The sequence below is a fragment of the Emydura macquarii genome, unplaced genomic scaffold (assembly GCF_026122565.2).
Source record: "Emydura macquarii macquarii isolate MOO-44397 ecotype Brisbane River unplaced genomic scaffold, CSIRO-AGI_Emac_v2 contig_968, whole genome shotgun sequence".
NCBI lineage: Eukaryota > Metazoa > Chordata > Testudines > Chelidae > Emydura > Emydura macquarii.
The window spans coordinates 1728970-1741312 of NW_027131105.1; the positions used below are offsets into that span (position 1 = coordinate 1728970).

At 47.9% G+C, this 12343-nt stretch overlaps 1 protein-coding gene across 1 annotated transcript; it reads right to left on the reverse strand.

Annotated features, from left to right (window-relative positions):
- Positions 1-570: 570 nt before the first annotated feature.
- GP9 (glycoprotein IX platelet) lies at positions 571-1080 on the reverse strand. Its single transcript, XM_067544417.1, has one exon. It carries the CDS (start codon positions 1078-1080, stop codon positions 571-573), a length of 510 nt encoding a protein of 169 aa, XP_067400518.1.
- Between the last annotated feature and the right edge of the window lie 11263 nt (positions 1081-12343).

Sequence of the window (12343 nt, forward strand, 5' to 3'; positions counted from 1 at the left end):
GTTTGATAGCATGCAAGCGTGCACCTAATGTAGTCAATGGGACTCTGCCTGAGTGAAGGAGTGCAGTCAGCTGTAAGGCCAGAGCCTAAATTAGTAATAGTGCAATCAAAATCCACCAAAAACTCCTTGGCAGTAGATTAAGCCTTTTACTAGAAGAGCTGAGATTTCATTGGTGGTAATGTGAAATGAATTCTTCAAAAATCAGACTGGACAGGTAAAATTTTATAACTACTTTCCTTAGATTTAGAGAATGTAAGATTAAAATAGTTTATTGTGAGTTGCCAGTAAGTAAATTAAGTGCATTTTAGAGGTGGCACCAAAACAAAATCTTGGATCTGAACACTGGGGGAAAGTGTGTAAAGATCCAAACTTTGTGGCATGGAACCGATCTCTAGTACACTTACCCTAAAGCTACTACTGGTAATGTGAATGCATCCTTTGTGTTAGGTTAGTCTGGCATTTCTGTGAAGAGCTATTGGCGACAGCGACATCTCATTGTGACACATGATTTTCTAGATTATGCTGCTGCAGCAACGGGACAGCAGAATAATATTGTCCTGTGGTAACCTGCTAGGTGAGCATTTTGGAGAACCTCATGGCACATGATGATAAAACAAGTACAAGTATTGCAAAAGTGATCAAAGCAAGGTCTCGCCAAAAGAAATCAAGGCATTTGATTGGGAGAGGCTTCCTACAGCTGTCCAGTTCATTCCCACTCAACTGGCCCAAAGGCTTCATCTTATTGGAAGCTGGGGTTGCACAGATGACGTTGGCAAGAGAAGATTCAGACATGTCTTCCAGCCAGAGTTTGAGATACAGAATACGACAGTCACAATTCCAGGGATTGTCAGACACATTCACTTCCTCTAGTCTCTGTAAGCTGTCAAATGCACCGGTACGAACTGTGGTCAAGCTGTTGTTCTGTAGATAAAGTTTCCTGGTGTTGACAGGCAGGGCAGGCACTTCCTTCAGCCCCTTTGAGCTGCAGTCTATTTGCCAGCCCTTCATTTCTCCCAGTGCCTTGCAGATGCAGGATGGAGGGCAGATTTCAGCTTGGACTGTACAGAACAGCATTAACATAACAAATCCCGCAGCAGTGGGGATCTTTGTGGTGTTCATGTTTTAACTGAATAAAGAGCAAAAACAGTTATTTTTTAAAAAAATATAACTGATTAGTTGTCATGATGCTAAACATAAAGCTAGAATATAAAATTGTCTCCACTTCCAGCAGAAGACCTTGAGTTTCCTGGAAGACTTTCCTCACTTTCCTTGTATAGTTCCCATAATGCCATTCTCTCTCAACCTGATAAATATTAATGAAAGAGTGTGGTGGTTCCTTACCACTCTCACTTCTTGCTTTCCTGTCTTCTTGCTTTATTATACAAAAATATTACTTCCAAAAGCTCTTGAATTGAGATGGCCCAAGAAGTTAGTGGTTAGAGCTAAGTTGGTTTTAGGCTAGGGTTTTTTATTTAGGTTCAGGGCTAGAGTTTGAATTTGGCATTGAAATCCATGTGAGATTACAAATGCTGAGCTCACAAGACTTCTGCCATCTTGAATGGTGTAAATGTCTTAATCAGCTGATCTCCAGAGATTTTTTTTCTGCATCCCATTTGGAAAATGGATTCCTTCTGTTATGGACCTGATGAGAATTGGTACTTTTAAGGGTGGTTTCTGATGTGAGAATTTGAATTATGTGGGGTAGAGGTTCTTTTATCTGGGCTCTGACAGTGCTCACATTTGGGACATTTGACTATCATGTATTATGCTGGCAGGTAACTTATCTCTTTGCTGTGGCAGCCCCTATTTTTTGCAATTGGTTCCCACCTAACAGCCATCTCAGTCCCATCCATCCTCTCTTCATACACCTGAAAATATTTCCTCCCTCCTCATCCCTCTGTGTACATGTGTTTTAGAATGGCTGGCTAATCATGGGACCAAACTGGTATTCCTGATCCAAACTCCTTTGCACTGTTGGGCAAATACAGATCCAAACTTCATGGCTTGGAACCATCTCTAATTGACCATTATTCACCCCATAATTAATTTTCTTCTCCTTTCTACATGGCTATCCACTGATTAAATGTGTGATTTTAAGAAAATAGTTCTGATTGTATAGTGCCCCAAATACTTATTTGGGGTGTGGGATGTGCTTTTAAAAGGGGTCAGTTTTCTTATTACTGTTTACTCAAAGACCTTCCCCGCCCCTCTTCCTCCTCAAAAGGTGAGATCTCCTGTGTTAAACTACAGAACTTTCTTTGCAAGTGAATGTGGAAGCCCATCACAAAAGCAATTTAAAACTAGAGTAAGCAAAGCGTTGGAGAAGGCAGGCAAATAGAACAAACCCATTAGATAACTTTTATCTGTAACCTTTCATGTTAGTGTGCCTCTCATATAAACAATACAGAATGGAAATTATACATATGTAAAAATAGAACTTGGACAGAATATTCTTTAATAACATCTTAAAATGTGACCCGACTTAATAACCCCAGTATGAATATGCCTCATTTGAAAAGGTTTGACATTGCTTTCTTGCAGGAAACTTATTTAATAAAGGCTGAGGTTGGCCTGGTTTTGATGATTGTTTGCTTCAGTCTAGAGAAGGTAAGTTTCCTTTAAAATAGTTTGCAATACAGATTATTTGTTCAAGGATACTGAAGGCATGAATTCTGGTCAAGTCTTGAATTTTGAACAAGAAATTATTTAGGTATATCTACATGTGCCCAGGAGTAGATACAGCATAAAACTTGTATTCCTGTTCTCTGAAATGGCTACAACAATCCAAAGCCCTGCATAATGAAAAGTGACCATCTTGGGATGGCAGAGCTGCTCTAAAACTCATCTTCATCTGAAATATGATGGTCTAAAGGCTGGTCCTGTTCTCTTAATGAAGTCCAAGGTTTTGTCCCTACATAGGTCAGAGAGCAAGCTAAATGCAGCTAATGTGACAACCACACCTCAGAAAAACAAAGACATGAAAACATTTCTTCTAAACTATAGTGAAAGCAACAAACATAAACAAAAACTATATATTTCAATTTACAAATGGTTTGAACACTGAGAAAAGACTGACAACCTTAGAGCTTTAAATCCAGGGCAATGCTACATTATCAAGGTTGCCATTGCAGGGGCAAAGAAAAGCTTCTGCTTTCATGGAGTTGATAACACAAAGTAATTTTGAAACTTTTTTTATTGTCCAACAAAACCAAACCAACCCCACACAATTCCCTTTGAAGCACTTGTAAGGCGCACACCCCGCTTAAGGGATGTTTCACATTTTATTAACTCTTTACAAATGTGACTGAACCCTGTGTTTAAGAAATAATACTACAGACCATGTAACTAGTTTCTCAAAATTAAGTGAGGCATTTCTTCTTTTAGCCTTATTATCTAGTGAAATACCATTTCCCTGTAGCTTAAGTGGGATTTCTATTCATAATACTACGAACTTCATCACAGAATAGTTGGAATATTAATTTTGACAATTTCTAATCTCTTCATAATCACAAATTAACCCTTCAGCGCTGAGTTCAGAGGTGTGCCTTGCTACAGCTTCAGGAATCCAGCTGCAGTTGGTAACTTCTTAAAGTGGCTCACCTTTTAAACAAAACCTGATGAGCCAGTTTGGATAAAGATCTTTATCCAAACTAAACGCAGGGTTTGCACAGCCTATGCTCAGGGTGGTTTTAATGAGTAAACACTAAGAAATGCCAAATCAAGTGGAAATGAGATCTAGGCAATAGGAGTAGGGAAAAGAACTGGTGAGCTGCATAGCTTGCTTACCTGTAAAAATTTTTTGGTGTTCAATACTGTTCTCTTGTATGCGTTGTAAAACTCTGCAGCTCTTGTTGGCTTTTTAAAGAACTAGGAAGGAAATGAATGTAATAGATAAGCCTTCTGCTTTGTCTGCTAGGCAGCAATTCCTACTGGGAAATGCGTAGTGTCAAGTGGCTCTTTGAGCTTTATTTGTTTCAGCGGCAAAGAAGAATTTCATGGTGTGTTTTTTTTTTTTTTTTTTTCATTTACAAGTTTTCCTTTTTTAAAAGTGGCAGGTTTCTTAATCTTGAAATGACTCACCTCAGGTCTGACAAGTATTTCTTAATCAGTAGTGTAAATCTAGAGGTATTAAAAATCAGTTTGGACTTTTACTCTGCCTGTCCCAGCGACTGATAGACGTAGGTGTTAAGTTCCAGATACAGATAAAGCTAGACCATAAAGAAGTTTTTTCGGGGGTGGGAGGAAGGGTGTGTCATCAAAGTTAAGAGTTTGCATTCAGCCCTTTCCTCTGAACTTGTAAATTTTGTAAAATCAATTCTACTTTGAGTGATTGCTCATATCCATTCCAATATAGGTGAGTGGTTCCCGGAACTCTTTTCCCCTTAGCAAGCCCCCTGGAGTGCCGCACTCATGCCGCAGTACATACGGCACTACCGACCCTGCTGGCCCTCAGTTCCTTCTTTCCGCCTGTGACAGATCCTGGAACGTCTGCCTCTTGCTCTATGCAAGTAGCATCCCCTTTGTATACCGTTGTAGTTAGTTAAGTGACTGTTTATTAGAGTTAAGTAGTGTAGTTGTTGAACGTTTAGTGTTAGATAAGTAGATAGCCTCAGGGCTTAAGGTTGGGCCCTGACTGGCTCAACCGGCTTTAAACCCTGCGCCGCTTGCAGCAACGTTTTTTCCATGAGTGACCCTCACGATCGCTGCCTTGGAGAGCAGCATAGAAAAGACAGATATAAAATCTGTAAGGCCTTCAAACCACGCACCCAAAAGGAGAGGGACACATGTTTGAGGGCCATACTCAGAACAGATGTGTTCCCCTGTGGCACCGAGCATCTCCTTGGTGCAGAGCACTCCACCGGCACCAATGACAACCCACCTAGTGCCGAAAAAGAAGAAGCAGGTCACAACACTCCAGGACTCCCCCGCACCGCCCGCCTGGCCTGGGGGGAGTCAGGAGATGCACCAGCCACGTGCCGGGGAGATTACTCCGGCACCTGCATGTCCCCGCAGGGAGCCTCCCCCGAGTCCTGGGTGTGGGGGAGCGTACCTTCAAGGGCCGTCGACGCTGGAGGCGTTCGTTGCGGCATGCACCCTCATGGGCATGCCCACGCCTCCGTCCCCCCCTCAGCCGAGGGTGCAGGGACCCGCGTCCCGGGGTAAACCCGCGCTGGGTGGCCCCGGTGGATGGCAGAGACAGGAGTCGAAGTCTCCCCCCAGACGGTCATGGAGGGTGGAGAGTGCGGGCTCCCCTCCCAGCTCCGACACTGAGTCATCGAGCTCCTCGACACCGCAGCACCGAGGGCGGTCGAGAGGGTCACGCAAGAGGCGACGACGATACAGTTCCACCTCACATGGGGGTTGCCGTTCCAGCTCCAGCACCCCAGCACCAAGTCCAGCTCGGCACCAGTCCAGATCCCCAGCACGCAGTCTGGCGTGGATCCCAGCGCCCGACGACACAGACCGCGCTCGGCACTGATCCAGATCCCTGGCAGGCAGCCCGGCGTGGATCCCGGTTCCCGAATCCCAACGCGCTCGGCACCGGTCTGGATCCCTGGCACCGGCGGGGAGTCCACCTCCGGAACAGGCACGATGGCACTGGTCCTAATCCCCGGACCATAGTCTGGCGAGGATCCTGATGCCGAGTCCCGGCAACGAAGGCATTGCACTGCCGCTCGCTGTCTGGGGAGTCGGAGACGGCACCGAAGCGGCACCGCTGGCACCACTCCCAGTCCCCAAGGGGCAAGCGCTGCCACAAGACCTTGGTAAGGAGGTGGCGCTCATCTTCCAGCTCCTCCAGCCGCTCACCCCCCCGCCAGCACCGCAGGCGATCCTCCTTGTCATCATCTCGGGGTCGGTCATCAACCAGGGCAGGCAAAGGCCATCAACGCAAGCACCAATCCAGCGGCTCGGGGTCCCGTCCCTACCATCGGGCGACATCCCAGTCGGCACCGATACCGGCACTGGCGTGGCCGCAGGCTCCTTGGTAGTGGCATTACTGGGGGCCTTGGGGGACCCAGATGGGCCAGGGTACGGTGTCGGTTCAATCTTCAGTGGCCCAACTGGCACCCCCCCCTTCTAAGCGAGCCACACAAGGGCCATTCCTCGGAGGAGGAATCGGACCCTGGGGAGGGTCCCTCCATGGGGCCCCTCCCAAAATCCTCCTCCTCCTCCACTGACGATGTGGCTGCCAGGGACTGTAGGGTACCAGTTCCTGACTTTAAAGTTTACCAGGAACTACTAAGGAGGGTGGCCAGTAATCTGAGCCTTGAGCTCAAGGAGTTATCTGAGGAGGAGGACCCCCTATTTGGTGTCTCTGAGTCAGCAGGGCCCTCTAGAGTCGCCTTGCCAGTGCACGAGAGGGTCTTAAAGCTGGCCAAGGCTCTCTGGCAAACTCCTGCATCGGTCGCCCCTACGTCCAAGGGCGCTGGAAAAAAAGTACTATGTTCCCACGGAGGGGTTCGAGTACTTGTATACCCACCCTGCTCCAGGAACACTCGTGATTGATGCTGCCAACCAACGAGAAAGGCAGGGGTCCCAGGGCAATACCCCCAAGAACAAAGATTACAGAAAACTAGACCTTTTCGTCTGCAGGTCTATTCGACGGGGGCCCTGCAGCTGAGGATCGCAAATCATCAGGTGCTCCTCGGCAGATATAACCTGAACCTCTGGTCCTCCTTACAGAGGTTCACACAGGGAGTACCACAGGACCAGGTGGCGGACTTTACCACTGTTATTGACGAGGGTGCTGCAGTGGCCGGGGCAGCCTTACAAGCGGCCAGTGATGCGGCAGACACTGCCAGCAGAGCCATGGCTTTGGCCATTGTAATGAGGCGGTGTTCCTGGCTCTTGTCATCGGGACTATCACAAGAGGTCCAGCATTCCATCCAGGACTTGCCCTTTGATGGGGCTGGCCTCTTTTCTGAACAGACTAATGACAAACTACATGCCCTAAAAGATTCCTGGGCCACGTTGAGATCCCTAGGCTGTACGCCCCTCAGGCCTCGAGGCGTCAGTCTCAGCCACAAGCCTAGCAGCCTGCCCTGAGACCACATCCCAGACCCACTCAACCCAGGAGGAGTCGATATCGGTATAGGCGGCCTAACTGACAGGACTGCCAAGAGTCCTCGACTGGCTCCCAGCAAGGCCCGTCCAAGGGGCACAACAACAAGCGCCAATTTTGATGGCGCACCCGAGGGTGGCACTCTTACTGTCCCGTTGGATCCAACCCTACTGTTCGCCCACAGACTAAGGCCGTACTACACCGAGTGGCAAAACATCACCTCGGACCGCTGGGTCCTTGGTGTAGTACACAGGGGCTATGCCCTTCAACTTACGGCCTTCCCCCCAGACTCTCCCCCTATCCCGTCGCTCTTCAGGGACCTGTCTCACGAGCAGCTCCTCATACAGGAAGTGAACTCGCTCCTCCACCTAGGAGCTGTGGAGGAGGTTTCCCCACAGGAAAGGGGTTCTATTCACGTTATTTCCTCATTCCCAAGGCGAAGGGGGGCCTGAGGCCCATTTTAGACCTCCACCGCCTGAACAGATTTATCAGGCGCCTCAGATTCCATATGGTCTCCCTAACATCTATCATTCCTGCTCTGGATCCAGGAGATTGGTTCTCTGCCCTCGATTTAAAGGACGCTTACTTTCATATTGCAATCCTTCCCGGTCACAGAAGATTCCTCCGGTTTGTGGTAGCTGGCTTGCACTACCAGTTCTCGGCCCTACCCTTTGGCCTTTCGTCCGCCCCCAGGGTGTTCACGAAGTGTATGGCGGTAGTGGCGGCCTACCTGCGTCACAGAGGGGTTCGGATCTTCCCCTACCTGGACGACTGGCTGATCCATGGCAAGTCCAGGGCCCATGTGAGGAACAGCCTGGAGTTCACCTGCGCAACATGCACCAACCTGGGGCTGCTCATCAATGAGCAGAAATCGATTCTCACCCCAGTGCAGCGCATAGACTTTGGGACTTTGCGGTGAGGCACGACTTCCACATATCTGCCTCTGACCTCCCGGGGGTCAGGAACGACGAAGCGGACCGCCTCAGCAGGTTGTTTCTACCCTGATATGACTGGTCTCTACACCCGGAGGTGATAAGTTTTATCTTCCGCAAGTAGGGTAGTCCCCAACTGGACTTGTTCGCATTGTCCTGGAACAAGAAGTGCCCGGAGTTCTGCTCGCTCCATGGTCGCGAGCTGGGCTCCATTTCCAACGCGTTCCTTATAGAATGGAGGGGGACCCTCATATACGCGTTCTCCCCCCCCCCCCCACATTCCGCTACTGCCCAAAGTCCTCTTGAAGATCAAGAGAGACAAAGCGGACATCATATTGATCGCCCCAGCCTGGCCGAGACAGCACTGGTTCAGCGTGCTGCTGGAGCTGTCCATTGCCTCGTCACTGCTGCTCCCGAGGCGTTATGACCTGCTCTCCCAGGACCAGGGCCGCCTGCTGCATCCGGACCTGGACTTCCTCCACCTGACAGCATGGAGACTCTCTGGCTGACGGAGGGGGAAAGAGTCTGCTCGGCGCAGGTCCAATAGGTTCTGCTGGGTAGCAGAAAAACTTCCACTCAGGTGGTGTACTGAGTCAAGTGGAAGCGGTTTACCTGTTGGGCGGAGTCCCGGGGAATCCCACTGAGCTGCTCGCCCATACAGGCAATTTTAGAGTACCTGCTCCATTTAAAGCTCCAGGGTCTAGCACTGGCCTCCCTAAAGGTGTACCTGGCAGCCATCTCGGCCTTCCACCAGCCGATGGAAGGGAGGTCATTATTCTCACACCCCATGTCCGTCAGGTTCCTTAAAGGGGTGGAGAGGCTGTACCTCCAGGTCCGTGACCCGGTGCCTCCCTGGGACTTGAAACTGGTCCTCGTCATGCTGACAGGACCCCCCTTCGAGCCCATGGCTACATGCCCACTGCTCATCCTCTCATGGAAGGTATCCTTCCTGGTGGCCATCACATCGGCTAGAAGGGTCTCCGCGATAAGGGCCTTGATCTCAGAGCCCCCCTATACTGTCTTTTACAAGGACAAGGTACGACTGAGACCCAACCTGGCTTTCCTGCCCAAGGTGGTGTCCCAGTTTCATTATAACCAGGATATCTTCCTCCCCGTGTTTTTTCCTAAACCACACAGTTCAGAGGAGGAGCGGAGATGGCACTCACTGGACGTGAGACGAGCCCTCGCCTACTACATTGAGCGGACCCGACCGTTTCGGAAGTCAACGCAGCTGTTCGTGGCCGTGACAAACCGGATGAAGGGCTCACCCGTTTCCACCCAGTGCATCTCCACCTGGATCACCGCCTGTATCAGGACTTGCTATGAGCGGGCGAAGGTGCCACTGTGTCAGCACTCTCAACACACAGGAGCTGTGTCAGCACTCTCAACCAGATCCCAGGCCTCGGCGGCGGCCTTCCTGGAAAGAGTGCCCCTGCAGGACATCTGCAAAGCAGCGACCTGGTCGTCGGTGCACACCTTCACGTCCCACTACGCCATCATGCAGCAGGCGAGAGAGGACGCGGGCTTTGGCAGGGCCGTGCTGATGAGAGCAGCTTGCTGCTGACTCCTACCCACCTCCAAGGTATGGCTATTTAATCACCTATATTGGAATGGATATGAGCAATCACTCGAAGTAGAAAACAGGGTTACTTACTAGTAACTGTTGTTCTTCGAGATGTGTTGCTCATATCCATTCCAAACCCACCCTCCGTCCCCGCTGTCTGAGTCGGCAGAAATAAGGGACTGAGGGCCCGCGGGGTTGGCAGCGCCCTATGTACCGCGGCATGGGCGCGGCACTCCAGGAGAGACCCAAGCCAACCCAACGGGGCTTGCTAAGGGGAAAAAAGTTCCAGGAACTAGCGCACAGGGCGCGCACTCACCTATATTGGAATGGATGTGAGCAACACATCTCGAAGAACAACAGTTACTGGTAAGCAACCCTGTTATCTAAGCCACTTTAAGTTGACAACCTGTAAAAACAAAACATAAGGCAATGAAATACTCAAACAAAAGTTACCATACTTGTCAGATGAGGAGACTGGCCATGATTTTTCGGGCAGGTCTACACTGCCAGCAAATTTCGGCAGCAGTTGCCGGGAGTTACACAAGCTATGCAGAGTAGCTTGCATAACTCCTGTCGACTTTGTAACTTCTCATTCCCGTTGACGCAGCGCTATGCTTTTTAGGGAGGTGGTTTTATTAGATCAACTTCTGGATCAATTGATCATGTCTTCCTTGCTGCTCAATTGAACTGGAAAAATCGATCTGATGGTGGCGAGTTTGCTACCATCAGTGTACAGAGCCTTTATTGCTTGATCCATTTTTTGGAAGAGTAAAGTAATCCTACATGCACCATTGCTAGAGTTACCCTGGTCCAAATTTTCAACTCTGGCCTTCATTTAGTATCCTCTTTTCTTGTGCACACAGCTGACTGTACCCAGAAAAGTGAACACACAATCATTTTGTGGGCACAAAACCCCATTTGTGCATATAAACTGGGCATTTGGCTATCCAGTTGCTCTATATGCTTGTGCTAAATGGACATGTGGTCATTTGCACCATGTGCTCAGTGGCATGAACAAATGTGGATGTGAAAAAAACACAGGTTTGAGATTGTTTAAAAATTTGATTCTGAATATACTTGACAGCTGATCTTATACTTTTTATTTCCTTCTTTTAAAGGAGGACCAATAGGTGGTATTCCCCCTGCATATTTGTTCTAATCTATACATTTTTAACTGTAAATGTATGGGGACACATTCAAGCTGGGAATTTTATAAATGAGGACCTCAATTTTAAAACAGCATGCATGTAACTACATGCACAAAAGTGATTTTGTAACAACATGCCTAATTTGCAAGTGCCCTTATCCCAGTTGTTCCTGCAACTCAGGTATTTACCCACAAATGGTCAGTTAGATACATAAGTGGCTACATTTGCATATGCAGATGAATAGATCATGCATGCAGTTTGACCATTTGCTCCAGTTAACCAGGAAATTGTGCACTATTCTAAAATTTGGGCAAATGTCTGTTTTAACCAGACACAGAAAATAGATGTTCAGCAAGGGTATATTGAACAATAGCAAATGTGCAATTATTGGGGGATGGGGAGTGTGTGCATTATAGGTGGCACCACCTATTTTTAAAAAATGTTTATTAAGGCAAAGTTATGATAAAACATTAACTTACTACATCATACATTACTTGTTCAGGTTCATATTCAAAAAACGTGCCTACAGATTATGGATTGCTGGCTGGGAAGCCCTATTTCTGAGTACACTAAAAAAGTTACCAAATTTTTAAATAACTACCTCTTTTTGGCACTTTTGTGTACATACTTGGTATGAAAGCTTTTCCTTTGCTAGAACAGTCCATGCTTTACTATCATCGTTCCCTAGGAGGAGTCACGTTTTTCCACTCATGTGCAATACACGGTCTTGCTGCTAACAATAAAAAAAAATAATTTTTATTTTTTTTTTAAAATGTAGCTCCTTTACTGGAGTGCTAAGTAAGCATCTCAGGGGATCTCCAGGAAGCCAGCATTTTATCATAAGATGAATCTTTTAATTTCCTGCCAAAACTATCTAATTCCTGGACTCAACCAAGTATGTTCCCTTTTCCTCTCACCCCCCTCTAATAAAGCACCTCCCTTATAGCAAAAATAGGATGGATCTTAACTGGAGTCAAAAGGTTGCCTGACATTTCCCATTTATAAGACCATTTGCAGTTGTTTATAACTGCCAGACTTTAACCATTTGGCCTGATATTTCCCATGCTGTCATCCTCAGGCTGAATGTCTTTGGAAAATTTCAGCAAAAATATTTTTCTTGTTTCTAAGAACAAGGCTTTGGAAATACATTGTTTTGTTCTCTTTGAAACATTCTGACTAGTTTTTCTTTGAAAAGCTATAATGCCCCCATGCTTGCAGCAGGGACTTGAAACTTGGCAGGGAATGGCCTTTGTGTCAGGGATGTACTGTTTGCTGTCCCTCTGCAAATTTGGCTGAGGGAGGCTGGCACTAGTAAGTGAGGAGAATGGGATTGGAACAAGGAGCCAGGGGTAGGTAAGAGACAGGGCTGGGTTGGAAGGGACTGGGCAAAGTGGGTCAGACTTGGCATATGTCTACACTGCAGTTAAAAACCTGCAGCTGGCCTGTGCCAGCTGACTCAGGCTCATGGGGCTCTGGCTGTGGGCTATTTCACTGCAGTGTAGACATTTGGGCTTCGGCGGGAGGCTTGGATCTAGGACCTGGGGGGAGGGGCGGGGAGGGGTCCCAAAGACCTGGCTGCAGCCTAAGCCCGATCATTTACACTGCAGTTAGACAGCCCTGTGAGCCCAAGTTAGCT